At 43.9% G+C, this 19,387-nt stretch overlaps 1 protein-coding gene across 1 annotated transcript in view; it reads right to left on the minus strand.

Moving 5' to 3' along the window:
• Nucleotides 1-19,387, minus strand: part of LOC126417051 (gamma-aminobutyric acid type B receptor subunit 2) — a 430,259-nt gene that overhangs the window by 107,118 nt on the left and 303,754 nt on the right. Inside the window, exons 13-15 of the mRNA XM_050084943.1 lie at nucleotides 18,443-18,604; nucleotides 10,295-10,398; nucleotides 4,166-4,441 (exon numbers count right to left, since the gene is read on the minus strand). Of these exons, the coding sequence (XP_049940900.1) occupies nucleotides 4,166-4,441; nucleotides 10,295-10,398; nucleotides 18,443-18,604 (542 nt within the window). The remainder of the gene's footprint in view (nucleotides 1-4,165; nucleotides 4,442-10,294; nucleotides 10,399-18,442; nucleotides 18,605-19,387) is intronic.

Here is a 19,387-nt window from a genome sequence, read left to right on the forward strand (position 1 = left end):
ACCATATCACGAGTGTACCTCGAATATCAGGAATCCGGTAAAACATCAAATCTCCGACATCGTTGCGGCCGGAGAAAGATTCTGCATCAACGGAACCAACGACGACTGAAGAGAATCGTTCAACATGACAGAAGTGCAACCCTTTCGCAAATTGCTGAAGATTTCAATGCTGGGCCATCGACAAGTGTCGGCGTGCGAACTATTCAACGAAATATCACCGATAAGGGCGTTCGTAGATGAAGACGCACTCGTGCACCCTTTATGACTGGACGACACAAAGCTTTAGGCCGCACCTGGGCCCGTCAACACTGACACTGGACTGGAAACATGTTGGCTGCTCGGAAGAGTCTCATTTCAAATTGCATCCAGCGGATTGACGTGTACGGGCAAAGAGACAGCCTCATGAATTCATAGATCCTGCATGTCAGTAGGGGTCTGTTAAGGCTGGTGGAGGCTCTGTAATGGTGTGGGGCATGTGCAGTTGGAGTAGTGTGGGACTCCTGATACATCTAGATACGACCCTGACAAGTGACACGTACGTAAGAATCCAGTCTGATCACCTGCATCCATTCACGTCAACTATGCATTCCAACGGACTGGCGATTCCAGCAGGATAATGCGACACCCAACACGTCTAAAAAAATGGCTCTGAGCACTATGGGACTTAACTACTGTGGTCACCAGTCCCCTAGAACTTAGAACTACTTAAACCTAACTAACCTAAGGACATCACACACATCCATGCCCGAGGCAGGATTCGAACCTGCGACCGTAGCAGTCGTGCGGTTCCGGACTGCGCGCCTAGAACCGCTAGACCACCGCGGCCGGCCAACACGTCTAGAATTGTTACAGAGTGTCTCCAGGAACCCTCTTCTGAGTTTAAGCACTTCCGCTGGCCCTCAAACTCCGCAGGCATGAACATTACTGAGCATATCTGGGATGCCTTGCAAGGTGCTGTTCAGAAGAGATCTCCTCCCCCGTACTCTTACGGATTTATGGTGAGCCCTGCAGGATTCATGGTGTCAGTTTACCCCAGCACTACTTCAGACATTAGTCGAGTCCATGCCATGTTGTGTTGCGGCACTTCTGCGTGTCCACGAGGCAGGTGTACCAGTTTCTTTGGCTCTTCAGTGGAATACAAAGGCATAAATCTTAGTGTCTCCTCTTTTTCCTTTCAGAACTCCATTTCTTGAGTGCACTCCCTGTGAAGTATCCAGGGATAGTCAGCTATCATGCAACCATCGCACCTTCGTTCCATTTCATTAATCTCTTGATGTAACATATCATGCTGTTTCCACTCACACCACCTAGATTTTCTGCAGAATAGCTGGCGTGGGAGCGCAAGAAGTGCAGGTACCAGCTCACTGAGGGAATGCTTTGAAGTTATACACAAAAGTTCATTTTCATACTATATTTTTGTAACCACTGTCTTTGTAGTTACCGAGAATCTTCTAGATAACTTCTTTAATAAATATCGAAGCTGATCTTTGAATGCTTTTGATCTTCAAATGTTTCATTGTTCTTTAGTTTCCGAAAGCCAGTACCGACAAAAATTCCCTTTTTCAGCTTGGCATCTGGTAGCTTCGCAACCCTGCTTCCCACGTACTTCAAAGTATTACTATCTTTCGTTAGTACTTCAATGAAATGCTTCGTAAATTCAAATGTTACGTGAAGTAGAGGCAAGGTACTTCTTGAGCCACCAAAGAATCGAATACTACGTTTTTCCCCCCAGCTTCATGCGTTCTACTATGCCAGATTTACTCGTCTTTTGCACGGCTGTCGCATAGGGATGTAACTGTATCACAAACGATGAAATAAAACAACTTCACGTCGCAGGTAAAACTGCAAAAATCATGAAACAATACTCCTTTTATGATGATCACAGGGGTACATTTTGAACACCTCAGCGAAATACTCAATTTGTGTCAAAACTGCATGTGATTGATCCTTTTACGCACTTTACTGGAAATCAGCATCCAAAAATACACCAGAAATATCTTTTATGTTAAAAATTTAAGACTTAACCAATAACTATCAATATGCTGGATAAATTCTTCTGTCGCCCGTTTATAGCTGATAATGAAAATAATTAACACCATAAACAAAAACTGCTATTAATCTACTATATTACGAAAGTAGTTTGTATTTACATTGCGAAACGTTAGCAAATAGCTTTTTTCACGATTTTAATAGGCCGCTTTTTGGCTGTTTGTTCGGTGCAAATATTGCAATGAATTTTAAATGAACTTCCCGCTGAGCTACATATTTCATACTTTCAGTATAGCTGAAACTCGATAACAATGCAATATTAAACCGCTTTCGTGTCTGGTGTGTAGCGGAGGGTACTTGTAGCACTACTGCTCGTTACTACATTTCCTGTTCCGCTTGCGAAAGTTTCGTGGTAAGAGCGGTTTATAATAAGTTCCCTTGTGAGCTCAATCCTCTGTAATTTTTCCTTCGAAGATCCTTTCCTGAGATAATAGTAGGAGGAAGCAATTTATTGGTTGATTCCGGACAAGAGAAATTGAAATAGTCTTGAGATTTACCACATGTCTCTGTTCTAATCTCATCAAAAATCGATTGAAAAATTACGAGCAGAAACACACACACACACACACACACACACACACACACACACACACACACACACACAGACACAGACACGGACAAGCATGCGTAAAGAGCAGAAAATAATTATTTAAACAAGAAACTTTTTAATATAACATGTTTGTTTTCAAAACGGACTAAAAGGTATAAAATGAGTTCTTCTAGCCTCATACAGATTTCTAACTCTATACAGATACTCCAGAAAATTTGTGATTGTGAATCCTTAACAGCTGTGAAAATAGTTTTAGAATTTAAAACGAAAAGCGTAGGGTCCATGAATACATAACTGATACACGAATATCTTATTTACACTTTTACAAAATTGGATGCAAATATTTTATATCTTGCTGTTATTACAAAGATACTAGACAAACTTGTCTCGGGATTTGTACCATTTTCCAGCGTTCCTTATGACGCTGCATTTACAAATGTGAAGTCAGCAGGAACTCTTGAAAATTGGGCAGGTGCAGAAACAAGTTTGCCTTGTGTCTTTGTAAGAACAGTGAGAAATAAAGTATTACTATCTAATTTTGTAAAAGTATAAAAAAAGTGTATTATGACCTTATGTAAACTGCAGCCCCAGGAGAGAAGGAACAACAAGAAGAGGAAGAAGAGGATACATGAATAGTTCACCTTCTCACTATTATCTACAGCACGCTTCAAGGTTTATCGTTTTAAATTCTACAAGTATTTTCATAGCTATTGAAAATTCAGGAGCTCAAATTAGGAATCCGTCTGAGCCGAGAATAAATTATTTTATACTTTTTAGTCCGTTTTAAATACGTGTACACAAAAACAGTTTTTATTTAAATAATATTTATGATTTAAGATAGTAGGTACTAAACAGTTACGTGCAGATTGTCAGGTTCTTATATCAGAACTAGTAATGGTAAATAAAATTACGGATACAGACACACCTGCATGTTGTCGTATATTTTGATTTTGCCGGTAGAGTACCCGGGTAGTAGTGACCGGTGCGCCGTGCACCGCATTCAGTAACAGTGACACTGAAGTGGTTTCAGATAAAGCACGGTTTGAACAGAGTTTGAAAGATTTTCTGATAGGCGACTCCTTCCACTCTATAGATCAATATCTTAACTGGGACTGTTACACCAGCTTAAGTAAATACGTATGTTACATCTCAGCTTTGACAGCACTTGGCCCAGTCAAGATTAGGTATTTTCTGTATGATACATTTATTAAAAGTGCGTAATTATGTTTCATTCTGACAGCGTATTAATTCTGTAAATATTAGCAGTTCCAGTTTACTGTAATATATTCACCTATTTTGACAATCTCCTGGCAACTGATCAGGGTAGTGGGTGTTATATTTATAGTTTCTGACATGTTCCACACCCACGAGAATCATCTCTTTTGTTGGGTCTATGGAACGAAATCTGAATCTAATCTAATGTAGGCGGCATGAAGTGTCGACACCAAATATTCGTCTCACTGTCTAACCTGCATTGATGCGTTCTCCAGCAGTAACACCTAGAGCCGCGTATTGCTCAACACGACGGTAAGAGGCTGGAGTAGGGTAGAGTGTAGGAGGCATTACCTGCGGGTGTTGCACTCTATCTTGAGGCCCATGCTCTCGACGATGGGGTCGGCGTGCGCGGCGCGACCCAGGATGGCCAGCATCTTGGGAAGGAAGAGCAGGCACAGCGTAGCCGTGGTCGACGTCAGGATCAGCGCGGTGATGGTGACGAAGGCGAGCGTCGCGCGCTCCGAGATGAGGTTGGCCAGCACGACCACGATGCCGCTGGTGATCACCACGCTGTACACGCTCATGCCGATGTACTGCGAGTCGTTCAGCGCCGGGATCTTCACGTGCCTGCGAGGGGAAGCGCCTCCTGTAATTGCTAAGCAGCTGCCTCACACCACAGGCAGAAAAGCCCAGAGCTTCCAGGCAGAAAAATTACCGAGCCATGTGGTGCAGTGGATGAGACACAGGCGTTGAATTATGAGGACCATAGTTCGAAATCCCTTCCAATTATCCGGATGTTGGTGTATTGTGGTTTTCTAAACAGGTTAAGCTGAATTATTTGTCTTGTAAAGGACTGACACCTTTTCCCATCCTTCCTTGTACTCGGATTCTAATAACCACATCGCTGAAGGGAGACTAAATCTTAATATTACATTTTATTTCGGAATAAGCGAGAAAAAAATTGTAGAAAATGACTACCAAAGAAGGGGTCGGTTAGTGGGGATGTGCTGAAAGTATGTGGGAACAGGTCCCTTGGTAATGGCACGTGCAGAGAGGATGGAGAGCTAGATAGATGAGAGTGTGTAAGTTGTTGCACGTAACCTAAGAGCACGCCAAAAATTTTCTACAGATAGAAAGGAAGTGACAATATTATAGAAATGGAAGAGAATGTAGATGAAGATGAAATAGGAGATATGATACTGCATGAAGAGTTTGACAGAGCACTGAAAGACCTAAGTCGAAACAAGGCCCCGGGAGTAGACAACATCCCATTAGAACTACTGACAGCCTTGGGAGAGCCAGGCCTAACATAACACTACCATCTAGTGAGCAACATGTATGAGACAGGCGATATACCCTCAGACTTCAAGAAGAATATAATAATTCCAATCCCAAAGAAAGTAGGTGTTGAAAGATGTGAAAATTACCGAAATATCAGTTTAATAAGCCACGGCTGCAAAATACTAACACGAATTCTTTACAGACGAATGGAAAAACTGGTAGAAGCCGATCTCAGGGAAGATCAGTTTGGATTCCGTAGAAATGTTGGAACACGCGAGGCAATACTGACCCTACGACTTATCTAGAAAATAGATTAAGGAAAGGCAAATCTACGTTTCTAGCATTTGTAGACTTAGAGAAATCTTTTGTCAATCCTGACTGGAATACTCAGGGAGCGAAAAGCTATTTATCATTTGTACAGAAATCAGATGGCAGTTATAAGAGTCGAGGGGCATGAAAGGGAAGCAGTGGCTGGGAAGGGAGTGAGACAGGGTTGTAGCCTATCCCCGATGTTATTCAATCTGTATATTGAGCAAGCAGCAAAGAAAACAAAAGAAAATTTCGGAGTAGGAATTAAAATTCATGGAAAAGAAAAAAAAAACTTTGAGGTTCGCCGATGACATTGTAATTCTGTCAGAGACAGCAAAGGATCTGGAAGAGCAGCGAACGGAACTGACAGTGTCTTGAAAGGAGGATATAAGATGAACATCAACAAAAGCAAAACGAGGATAATGGAATGTAGTCGAATTATATCGGGTGATGCTGCGGGAATTAGATTAGGAAATGAGACGCTTAAAGTAGTAAATGAGTTTTGCTACTTGGGGAGCAAAATACTGATGATGGTCGAAGTAGAAAGGATATAAAATGTAGACTGGCAATGGCAAGGAAAGCGTTTCTAAAGAAGGGAAATTTGTTAACATCGAGTATAGATTTAAGTGTCAGGAAGTCGTTTCTGAAAGTATTTGTATGGAGTGTAGCAAGAGATGAATACACTAAACAGATTCAGAAGGATGTAGGTTGCAGTAGGTACTGGGAGATGAAGAATCTTGCACAAGTTAGAGCAGCATGGAGAGCTGCATCAAACCAGTCTCTGGACTGAAGACCACAACAACAGAAAGGAAGTGGTGGCATTTCAGGGAATACAACCAATAAGATCAAAAATAGTACTGAATAATAAAATCTTGAGGCAAATCAAATATTCTAAGTATCTAAGATGCAACGTCACCTGTGAGTACAACCCTGTGGCGGCAAAAAATTCAATAAATTTACTTCCTCATGTGGAACTATTGTGAATAATCTGAAGAAGAGAACGAGGAAAGAAACCCAGCTGAGGTTTTACAAAACTGTGGAAGTAACAACTTGGTTAGTGGACGAGATGTTGTTCACAGTAGCAAAGGTGAAAAAGTACTCATAGCTCTTAAGGTAAGCACATTAAAGCCCATTTTCACCTTCGCTTATAACTTTTGACTCGGTTGTTTCTGGACCACGGTCCCTTACCTCCTACTGATTCATTTACCGTTATCTACCGCCTTTGAAACATCATCAGCAAATCACTTTGTATAACCTAACCACAAAAAATAAAATGAAATGGGAGAAAAAGAACATATAGCCCACATGAGTGGAGAAATATTCTCGACAAAGGTACTCAGTTATAAACGCACTGGAAGAAGAAGTGTGAGAAGGCCTTACAAGACATTCAATAGCGTAGCAGGCAATTTTTCTTATACATGAAGTGAAGACGAAGACGAAGAAGAAGAAGACCTGGAAAGGGAGGAAGAATGTTAGCATTTAGCGTATCATTAGAATGCAGTATCACTGACCCTTATATGGATTGTACAAAAATATATGGACAGTTCGACAAAGTCACGTGAATTGAATCCAAACTCGAGATGAAATTGCCATTATGATTCCCTCTTTTTCACCCGATACGTGTCTAGTGTCTTAATCTCTGTGCCACACCATCAATACAGGTGGTAAGTAAACATGGCCTACTGCTGCTGTGATATCATTCTATTGCATTCCCCGCTCTTTTCGTTAATCAGGACCAGTTGCATGCACTTCACCTATTCCTGACCAAGTTATTACAGAAAACGCGCTTTTTTCATCATAATCTAAATTTTCGCATAATAAAACTACACAAAACATAAATAAAACTACACAAAATCGTATGAAACAATTCGTCTCATGCCGTAACGATATTTTTACTTGTATCTAATTTATCAGCTTTCTTTCCGAGATTCATATTTTCGTACTTGCTTTGTTTTAGAATACGTGCCCAGCATTATTAACATTTTTGCTTCAGGGGATCTTCTATGCACTAATCCTCCAAAGCATGACATGAGAGCATAGCTTAAGTTTCATCAGTTTGTTTCAATAGTATTCTGAAGTATCATAGTCGATGTACAAGAGCGAAATAACTCGATACAGGAAATTTCTTTCATCCAAATGATAATTTTCTAATAAATATGAATTGGTTAAATTAGTGTTGCAAGTGCATTGGTAATATGCGAGATACCTTACCCTGCCCAAGTCCAGATTTGTGATCTATGTTCGAAACGAAGTTTTAGGTTTAGCTCCTCCTTGACTACGCGATGTACAACACGGGGCATTTTCAGAGTTTTATTTTAGCTTTCTATTGTGCCCATGTTATTTTCATCGTCTCAGAAATGGGTCGGCCCCTCGTCAGGTTGAGCTGTTCCTATGTGCTTGCGTTTTTCTGCCAAGCCAACTGCTCAGTCGGGAATGTTCTGCCTACATATTCCCCTGTCGTTTATACATAGTTTCTAATTTCTTTTTCTATCAGTTATTCCTTAACGGCACAGATCCATTCTATTATAGCAACTTTTCCTTTACTGAGAGTTTCGAACAATTCCACGACCTGTCTAGTTAATCTGGTTAGTTGCCGTGTTTTAATATGCCCACAGAATTTTAGGTAGCGTTTTTACGTGTCCGAATACATGCTGGAACACTTGACAACTTCTTTATTTGCTCTTGCTCTTAGTCCGTAGGTTACTGTTTCATTATAATTTATCTAAAAATTTTCCGAACTACTTAACGATCTCTCCTTCGAATTTCTTTACTGTGGCTGTTTCCATTTAAAGTGAATGTCTCAGACCTATAAAGACACTATGGTCTGATGATTGTGTTGTCGTGTCTCAGTTTGGCGTCTTCTGAGATCTACGTTTTGCTATAGATGTCTTTTACGCCTGAAAGCTGGCTACGGTTTGAGACAACGAATTTCGTAAGCAATCTTTTCCAAGACACTTTTTTAAATGGTTTCAACTAAATCATGAATTGAGAAACCACGGGTTTTAGAATTTTGAGTGCCTGGTTCTTGCTGGACTTGTTTTTTGTCATTTAAAACGATATTTGGAGCTCTACTCTTTCTGCTGTTTCTTTAAAATACATATTTTTTGTGAGGCAGAACTGGTCTTTCATTCCTGGATACTGAGACTGTCCGAGCTTTCCCACGAATGCGACATCGGGGACAGATCTCTGGTTCTTCGCCACGCGGGGAAGCCACGTGGTCTTAGGCGCTTCACCACGGATCGCGCCCCCCCCCCCTCCCCCCCCTCCTCATCGGAGGTCTGAGTCCTCCCTCTCTTTTGCGTGTGTGTGTTGCCCTTAGCGTAAGTTAGTTTAAGTTAGATCAAGTAGTGTGTAAGTGTAGGGACCGATGGCCTCAGCAGTTTGGTCCCATAGGAACTTACAAGAAATTTGCAAATTCTGGTTCTTCCTGGACACGGGAGCACTTCAAAATTACGCAGACAGTTAATAGAGAGAAACTTAGGTGCTTGTGGTGTTGAAAAATAGCACCCCTACAGTGTCACATCAGATGGGAACATGACGCTACAGGATGTCCATGATGTACCGTTGTGCCATCAGAGTTCCCTAGTGACATCCAGCGCTGACGTAATGGCATACATCATGGCTCTCCACATCATCAGGTCAACAGAGACGCCACTGCGACAGAGACAAAACGTTGGGAAGATGGCGCCTCTATCCAGGTCACCGCCGTACCAGCAGAAGACGGCCATCCTGGGCCGTACAGTTCTGCGATTCAACACTGCACATAATGTGGTGCCATTCTTCGGCATTCCATACGTCTCGGTCAGGGCACCCTCCAAACTCAGCCGTTTGTGTTGTGGTTTTAACGACAGCCTACGCAAGCGACGGTAACCCCCTATCCAGCTACCACCAGTCCTCGCAGGAGTTCTTTATTTCTTTACGGGCGGCAGGAGCAAATGTGAACAGGTTACAATGAGCTTGGTGGACAAAATGATGATACTGTCTTTTGGTGGTCAGATGTGACCGACCGGAAACTTGACGATTGTGGTTGCTCCCAAGTTCCCAAGCAGTCCCAAATTGTTCAAATGGCTCTGAGCACTATGGGACTTAACTGCTGAGGTCATCAGTCCCCTATAACTTAGAACTACTTAAACCTAGCGAACCTAAGGACATCACACACATCCATGCCCGAGGCAGGATTCGAACCTGCGACCGTAGCGGTCGCGGGGTTCCAGACTGTAGCGCGTAGAACCACTCGGCCACCAAGCAGTCACATGTGAATGTCGGAATAACCTTGATAGTGCACTATTCGATCAGCCAGCCGAATGGTGACCCCGTTTCAAACTCTGCTAGTTGCTAATAGCGCTACTCTACACGCCCTACACAGTGATCACTGAAGATCTGACGTTGTTCACGCCTCTTATATACCATACAACACTCAACTCGAGCAGCACAGATGTTCTCGGCTAGGCCTTCTACCTGTTATACAGAACTGCAGGTCTTAATCATTTAGACTCGTATACTCGCCAGTGGTGTGTACGTGTACGAAGTTGAATTGGCATCCGGCTATGTCTTCTGGTTGCTTTAATTTTGTGGTCATGCTGTGCGTTGTGTAACGAATATTTTAGAAATTTATGCTAATTGTTTTTATTTGTGATCACTGTACCTACTTATGATGTTTTTTTCATTGTATATAGGTACCTGAACACGGGCTGTTGTCCGACTGAAACTGGTCGGTTGTAAACTTGTGACACACAGCGACAGTGCATATCATGGTTCTTTTAACAGTATTTTCACGAATATATACACAAGGTACAGAAGCTGATTGAGCTGCGTTACTACTGTAGACGTAGTTTCCCTGATCATATAGAGGAAGAACTGAACACTGTGATGATGAGGTCGTTGGCTTACCGCGTCTCCCAGGCCATGTAGACCCCCACGACGAGCAGCAGGCCCTTGTAGGCGTACAGCGCGCCCAGCCACGAGTGCGTGTACTGCGACCGGCACACCTCCACCTGAAACAGCGGCGAACACCAGCCAAAGAGTCGGAACTGTGTAAAGGGCTCTACGGCTGAACGAATCTTTATATTCAGTACAGTGGAATATAGTATCGCCTGCTGGGGCAGAGGTTACTTTCATATGTACATACACTACTGGCCGTTAAAATTGCTACACCACGAAGATGACGTGCTACAGACGCGAAATTTAACCGACAGGAAGAAGACGCTGTTATATGCAAATGATTAGCTTTTCAGAGCATTCACACAAGGTTGGCGCCGGTGGTGACACCTACAACGTGCTGATATGAGGAATGTTTCCAACCGATTTCTCATACACTAACAGCAGTTGACCGGAGTTGCCTGGTGAAATGTTGTTGTGATGCCTCGTGTAAGAAGGAGAAATGAGTACCATCACGTTTCCGACTTTGATAAAGGTCGGATTGTAGCCTATCGCGATTGCGGTTTATCGTATCGCGACACTGCTGCTCGCGTTGGTCGAGATCCTATGACTGTTAGCAGAATATGGAATCGACGGGTTCAGAAGCGTAATACGGAACGCCGTGCTGGATTCCAACGGCCTCGTATCACTAGCAGTCGACATAACAGGTATCTTATACGCATGGCTGTAACGGATCGTGCAGCCACGTCTCGATCCCTGAGTCATGAGATGGGGACGTATGCAAGACAACAACCATGTGCACGCACAGTTCGACGACGTTTGCAGCAGCATGGACGATCAGCTCGGAGACCATGGCTGCGGATACCCTTGACGCTGCATCACAGGCCGTTACATTTCAGATGTGTTACGACCCGTGGCTCTACGCTTCATTCGATCCCTGCGATAATGCACGACCGCATGTTGCAGATGCTGTACGGGCCTTTCTGGATACAGAAAATGTTCGACTGCTGCCCTGGCCAGCACATTCCCCAGATCTCTCACCAACTGAAAACGTCTGGTCAATGGTGGCCGAGCAACTGGCTGGTCACAATACGCCAGTCACTACTCTTGATGAACTGTGGTGTCGCGTTGAAGCTGCACGCCATCCTAGCTCTGTTTGACTCAATGCCCAGGCGTATCAAGGCCGTTATTACGGCCAGAGTTGGTTGTTTTGGGTACTGATTGCTAAGGATCTATGCACCCAAATTGCGTGAAAATGTAATCACATGTCAGTTCTAGTATAATATATTTGTCCAATGAATACCCGTTTATCGTCTGCATTTCTTCTTGGTGTAGCAATTTTAATGGCCAGTAGTGTACGTAGGACTGTTTACGTAAATACACAGATACTGTCCTTTAGGTGATAAAGATTTTCCCGAAATGACCTTAAGTAAGAAAACTAGATTAATTACATGAAACTAATTACAAGGTAGGTTGATAAACCGTCCACGAGCATGCGCCACAGACTTGCATATGAAAGTGAAATTAATAATATCTCTCCTGTATTTTTCGTGAATGTAGGCGAACGTTTAAGTGACCGAGGGACCGTAGCAGAGCGAACACCAACAAAAGTAAAATAAGCTTAATGGAGTGGAGTGTGCTAAAATTTATTCACATGATGGCGGGGGATTTAGATTAGGAAATGAAACATTAATATTAATGTAAGAGCTTTGCTATTGGTACAGGAAAATTGATGGTGGCCGTTGTAGGTGAAATATATTGGTAAAGGCTGTGGCGCATGCCCATGGACGTTTTATCAGCCTGACTCCAGGTAGCGTGCAGCCATTTTATTCGCCGCTGGTCTAGGAGCAGGAGTCGTAGCGATCCGGTTGCTCTGGTCAACTTTCACCCACAGGAAAGATCCCCAGAACTCATTTTGACAACACGCTGAGTGAATCTAGGACCGTCTTTGGCGGAACTAGAGCGAGGAAAATTCACCAATCTCACTGAAGAATGAACCCGGGATCTTCAGGGTGAGATTCTATTGCTTTACCCACTATCCCAAGGCCATAAGGTCGATGTAGAGAGAATACAAAACGCGGTTTCTGTAAGAAGAAAAGCACTTCTGAAAAAGATTGCTAACATCTAAGATAAACTTAAGCGTTTGGAAGTAATTTCTGAAAGTATCTGTCTAGGTTGTAGAACGTGGGTATTCCCAAAAGTAAGGTCTCCTATTTTTTATAAGTACATAGACCTGTTTATTTCTACAATGGTTTACACCATTTTACAGCTTGAACATTTAGCTCATCATTTCTGTCGATGCATTTTTGTAGGCGCTGTCACAGTTTTTGTATGCCCACGTCATACCAGCTCGCCGCCATACAGTTTACAAAGTTATGAACCTCTTCTTTCACTTCGTCGTCGGAGCTGAATCGCTTTCCGGCCAAATGATTTTTTAACTTAGGGAACAGGTGATAGTCACTGGGCGCCAAGTCAAGACTGTAGGGTAGGTGGGTGGTTATATTCCACTGAAACTGTTGCAGGAGAGCAACGGTTTTCCTAGCGATGTGTGGGCGACCGTTGTCATGGAGAATGTGTACGCCCTTGCTTAACATTCCTCTTCTCCGTTTCTGAATTGCCCGTCTGAGTCTCACAGTACCTGTCAGCGTTAATTGTGGTCCCAGTGGACATAAAGTCGAACAACAATACCCCTTTCAGATCCCGAAAAACGGTTGTCATGACTTTACCGGCAGACTATATTTGTTTGAATTTCCGCGGCTTTGGCGAAGAAGGATGCCGCCACTGGCGTGATTGTTGTTTGGTGGCTCAAAAATGGTTCAAATGGCTCTGAGCACTATGCGACTTAACTTCTGAGGTCATCACTCGCCTAGAACTTAGAACTAATTAAACCTAACTAACCTAAGGACATCACACACATCCATGCCCGAGGCAGGATTCGAACCTGCGACCGTAGCGGTCGCTCGGTTCCAAACTGTAGCGCCTAGAACCGCACGGCCACTCCGGCCAGCTGTTGTATGGTCTCAGGTGGAAAGTGGTCACCCGTGACAATTGAGTCCAGAAAGCTGTCCTGTTCGGCTGCAAGGCGGTGAAGAAATGCGCGGGAAGAATCAACTCGTTGTCGCATGTGGTCCTCAGCATGCGTGGCACCCATCTTGTGCACACCTTCCGGCAGTTCAATGTTTCCGTTAAAACTCTGTGAGCGGTGCTTCGGGAAACCTCAGGAACCAACGTGCAGAGATCATCCAGGGGGATCCACGGACCTTCACGTATGCTTTGCTCAACCTTTGTCTCCTCAGAAATTGACGGTCTCCCGTTCCTTTGTTCGTCGTGAATTTCGGTCCGACCAGCTGCAAACTGTCTACACCACTTACGAACATTTTAGACATCCATGCACGACTCACCATACACTTCCGTCAATATGTGACGGATTTCAATCGTCGCAGTGCCCTTAGCGTTCAAATACCGAATAACTGCGCGCAATTCGCACTTGGCGGTAGTATCCAACGGGGGCTCAATTCTCAACGGCTGCCAAGCCAAGACTGAGCGTCTCAGCGCGGCGTGCGCATGTTTACACACAGCGCGTGAAGCACTCTTCATAACAGTGTGACCAACTGTCACACAAAGAGTGTTCTGTACTTATAAAAAAGTAGGAGACCTTACTTTTGGGATTACCCTCGTATTATACGGAAGTGAAACATTGACGATATGCATTACAGACAAGAAATTAGGAGCTTCCGAGCTGTGGTTCTACAGAGGAATGCTAGAGATTAGATTAATAGTTCTTGTAGCTGATGTAGCGCCAACAGCCTTGTCGCGGTGGATACACCAATTCCGTTAGATCACCGAATAGGTGGCCGTCCGTGTTTGTCGTGCACTGTTGGGAAGCGGGTTTCACTCAAGCTTTCTGAGGTGAATTCAGGAACTACCGATTTGAGAAGCAGAGACTCCAGGTCACCACACGAAATCTGAGAAGGGCCGGAAGATCGGTGTGCCGACCCCACGCAGCTCCATATTCGTGTCCGGTGACGTCTTTTGGTTGAGGATGTCACGGTGGTCGGCCGTTACGCCTTCCGAGGCCTTTTCGAACGGAGTTTGGTTTTTAAACTGTTTAAGAAGTGCTGAACCAAAATGGGATAAATTTGTGCTACAGCTTGACTGAAAGAAGGAATCATCTGACAGGACACATCCTCAGGCATCAAGGAATAGTTAATTCAATGTAATTTCGCTACAATAAGCAGCATCAAGAGGATGTAGGTCGCAGGAGCTACGCGGATATGAAGAGGCTTGCGCAGGATACCATTGCATGTGGACTTGTATCAAACCAGTCTTTGGCCTGATGACCACAACAACAATATTAATTCTGTAACTGAAATGGTTTACAGACTTATCAGGAAAGGAGAGTTTAGGGGTATCGTTACCTACAAGAACTTGAGGCTTTGTGGAAAAGGATGTGGTCGCGCTTCTGTGGATCGCGCGTTTCCTCTGCAGTACTTCACTATCGAACTTCCTAGACGATGATTCTTACTGACTAGTTTCTTAAGCATCAAGTTACTATCATTTATTTATTATTTATTTATTGACACACCAAGTTCCGTAGGACCTAATTATGGAACAAATCAAGAAGGTCATGGAACGCGTCAGTACATGAAATTACAACATGAAAGTAATAACAGATAAAAATAAAATGTTTATGAACCCGAAAAAAGTCAAGCCGTAAGTTTTAATAAACGCAGTCAACTATACAACAAGAATCAGCTTAATTTTTCAAGGAACTCCTCCACAGAACAGAAGGAGTGACGCATGAGGAAACTCTTCAATTTCGATTTCAAAGCGCAACTTAGTTCATCGTTTCACCATCATGTAATACAGTTATTTTTATCCTGTATCTCCTATTTTGTTTAAAGTATACTGCCTCCTCTCGTTACTTTCAAGCAGTAGCTTTGATTCTAAGAGCTTAAATTGCGGAGTTTCTATCTTCTCTTTCATTCCTATTCCCGAGCCTGTATTCCCTTGTAAGCGTGCACTGTGTTCCTCCCCCCCCCCCCTCCCCCTGCCACTCATCGCCCCTTTGTAGGGCAAGAATCCTCCCATGACTATTACATTCACATCTCCATTTACGCACTGAATTGTCTGTTCACAGCCGTCGTAGGCTCCTTCACTCTCGTCATCTTATATTGCACAACAAAATAAATTTGTACATTCATTACGTTTGCTGCTGAAACCACATTCACCATCATAAGTCCGTCGCTCCATTTAACTCTGTTCTGGCTTGTAGCCAAGATAGACATGAATCCCACGCCTACCACAGTATATATGCCAACTAGCTCCGCAGACGACGAAGAGACTGAAGAAATGTATCATGAAGTAAATGAAATTATTCAGATAGTGAAGGGAGACGAAAATTTAATAGTCATAGGTGACTGTAATTCGATAGTAGGAAAAGGAAGAGAAGGAAAAGTCGTAGGTGAATATGGAATTGGGGTAAGGAATAAAAGAGGAAGCAGCCTGGTAGAATTCTACACAGGGTATAACTTAATCATAGCTAACACTTGGTTTAAGAATCATGAAAGAAGATTGTACACGTGGAAGAGACCTGGAGACACTGGAAGGTTTCAGCTAGGTTACTCACCCCAAGATGATTATTAACTCTGTTCTCTTAAGAAACTGTAATCGCAAAACGAGCACATTCTTTTCATGTCGTTTCTTAGGACATACGTGGTTTCTGAGCTTTACTTGGGCAAGTCTCGCGGTCTAAAGTAACCGTCGTACCCATGCATCAAATGGCTCAAGAATCAGTGCGGAACCTACATCTACATCTACATCTACATTTACACTCCACAAGCCACCCAATGATGTGTGGCGGAGGGCACTTTACGTGCCACTGTCATTACGTCCCTTTCCTGTTCCAGTCGCATATGGTTCGCGGGTAGAACGACTGCCGGAAAGCCTCCGTGCGCGCTCGAATCTCTCTAATTTTACATTCGTGATCTCCTCGGGAGGTATAAGTAGGGGGAAGCAACATATTTGATACCTCATCCAGAAACGCACCCTCTAGAAACCTGGACAGCAAGCTACACAGCGTTGCAGAGCGCCTCTGTTGCAGAGTCTGCCACTTGAGTTTGTTAAACATCTCCGTAATGCTATCACGGTTACCAAATAACTCTGTGACGAAACGCGCCGCTCTTCTTTGGATCTTCTCTATCTCCTCCGTCAACCCGATCTGGTACGGATCCAACACTGATGAGCAATACTCAATTATAGGTTGAACGAGTGTTTTGTAAGCCACCTCCTTTGTTGATGGACTACAATTTCTAAGAACTCTCCCAATGAATCTCAACGCGGCACCCGCCTTACCAATAATTAATTTTATATGATCATTCCACTTCAAATCGTTCCGTACGCATACTCCCAGATATTTTACAGAGGTAACTGCTACCAGTGTTTGTTCCGCTAACATGTAATCATACAATAAAGGATCCTTCTTTCTATGTATTCGCAATACATTACATTTGTCTATGTTAAGGGTCAGTTGCCACTCCCTGCAACAAGTGCCTATCCGCTGCAGATCTTCCTGCATTTCGCTGCAATTTTCTAATGCTGCAGCTTCTCTGTATACTACAGCATCAGCCGCGAAAAGCCACATGGAACTACCGACACTATCTGCTAGGTCATTTATATATATTGTGAAAAGCAATGGTCCCATAACAGTCCCCTGTGGCACGCCAGAGGTTACTTTAACGTCTGTAGACGTCTCTCCATTGAGAACAACATGCTGTGATCTGTTTGCTAATAACTCTTCAATCCAGCCATACAGCTGGTCTGTTATTCCGTAGGCTCTTACTTTGTTTATCAGGCGACAGTGCGGAACTGTATCGAACGTCTTCCGGAAGTCAAGGAAAATGGCATCTACCTGGGAGCCTTTATCTAAAATTTTCTCGGTCTCATGAACAAATGAAGCGAGTTGGGTCTCACACGATCGCTGTTTCCGGAATCCATGTTGATTCCTACAGAGTAGATTTTGGGTTTCCAGAAATGACATGATACGCGAGCAAAAAACATGTTCTAAAATTCTACAACAGATCGATGTCAGAGATAAAGGCCTATAGTTTTGCGCATCTGCTCGACCACCCTTCTTAAGAAATGGAACTACCTGTGTTGTTTTCCAATCATTTGGAACCTTCCGTTCCTCTAGAGACTTACGGTTCACGGCTGTTAGAAGGGGGGGCAAGTTCTTTCGCGTACTCTGTGTAGAATTTAATTGGTATCCCGTCAGTTCCAGTGGACTTTCCTCTGCCGAGTGGTTTCAGTTACTTTTCTATTCCTTGAACACTTATTTCGATGTAAGCCATTTTTTCGTTCGTGCGAGGATTTAGAGAAGGAACTGCAGTGCGGTCTTCCTCTGTGAAACAGCTTTACGCGTGTCATCCGATGTTTCAATGCCATTATCATCCAGAGTGTCTCGATATGCTTTTTCGATCCACTAACTGTTTTAACGTAAGACCAGAACTTCCTAGGATTTTCTGTCAAGTCGGTACATAGAATTTTACTATCGAATTCACTGAACGCTTCACGCATAGCCCTCCTTACGCTAAGTTTGATGTCGTTTAGCTTCTGTTTGTCTGGGAGGTTTTGGCTGCGTTTAAATTTGCAGTGAAGCTCTCTTTGCTTTCGCAGTAGTTTCCTAACTTTGTTGAGCCGGCCGGAGTGGCCGTGCGGTTCTAGGCGCTACAGTCTGGAACTGAGTGACCGCTACGGTCGCAGGTTCGAATCCTGCCTCGGGCATGGATGTGTGTGATGTCCTTAGGTTGGTTAGGTTTAATTAGATCTAAGTTCTAGGCGACTGATGACCTCAGAAGTTAAGTCGCATAATGCTCAGAGCCATTTGAACCAGCCTAACTTTGTTGTTGAACCATGGTGGGTTTTTCCCATCCCTCACAGAACGTCAGGTCTTTCTCCCGCAGTGTCAATAATCGCTTCGAAACTTTAGTCCTAAGCCTCCGAGAAAGAAAGACTTCTACAATCAAAGTCAGCTGTAGTAGAAAGAAGATTAACCCTGAGACATCCTTCCAATAATTCTACAGCGCCAGCTAATGAGGGTGGGGAGACCACGACCAGATCACTGTGCGTGCCGTGCGGGAGTGGGGGAAGCGGGAGACTCACCTGTGGCTGGTACACGACGCTGCGGTCGGACGCGCTGATCTCGAGCGTGAGGTTGCGCAGGTGGCGCTGGATGGGGTCCACGATCACCCACAGCGTCACGATCAGACCGTCGATCAGCAGCAGCACACAGATCAGCGATATTAGCTGCGTGTCCTGCAGCAGCTGCCAAAACACACAGAGTACGCTTAATGTGCTGACACCACCAGAGAGGTACATACAGAGCGGAGCTCTGCCTCTAAATGACGCACAGCAGCTACAAGTGTGCATTGGATATGGAACTTAACAGATAACGAGGAAAAATATGCAAAAAATAGTTTGTCAGCTTAATTTCGTTGGAAGATGCTTCCTAAAAGGGACTAATGGAAACGGAGACGGTTACGCCCTGCAGGAGGAGTCAGATATTTGTCTATCTTGTTGAAATGTTTATCACGTAACGATATTCTACCCCACTGGCCATTAAAATTGCTACGCTACGAAGATGAAGTGCTACAGACGCGAAATTTAACCGACAGGAAGACGATGCTGTGATATACAAATGATTAGCTTTTCAGAGCATTCGCACAAGGTTGGCGCCGGTGGCGACACGTACAACGTGCTGACATGAGTAAAGTTTCCAACCGATTTCTCATACACAAACAGTAGTTGACCGGCGTTGCCTCGTGGAACGTTGTTGTGATGCCTCGTGTAAGGAGGATAAATGCGTAGCATCACGTTTCCGACTCTGATAAAGGACGGTTTGTAGCCTATCGCGATTGCGGTTTTTCGTATCACGACATTGCTGCTCGCGTTGGTCGAGATCCAATGACTGTTAGCAGAATGTGGAGTCGGTGGGTTCAGGAGGGTAATACGGAACGCCGTGCTGGATCCCAACGGCCTCGTATCACTAGCAGTCGAGATGACAGGCATCGTATCCGCATGGCTGTAACAGATCGTGCAGCCACGTCT

This window comes from Schistocerca serialis, chromosome 8, assembly GCF_023864345.2.
Source record: "Schistocerca serialis cubense isolate TAMUIC-IGC-003099 chromosome 8, iqSchSeri2.2, whole genome shotgun sequence".
Classification (NCBI taxonomy): Eukaryota; Metazoa; Arthropoda; class Insecta; order Orthoptera; family Acrididae; genus Schistocerca; species Schistocerca serialis.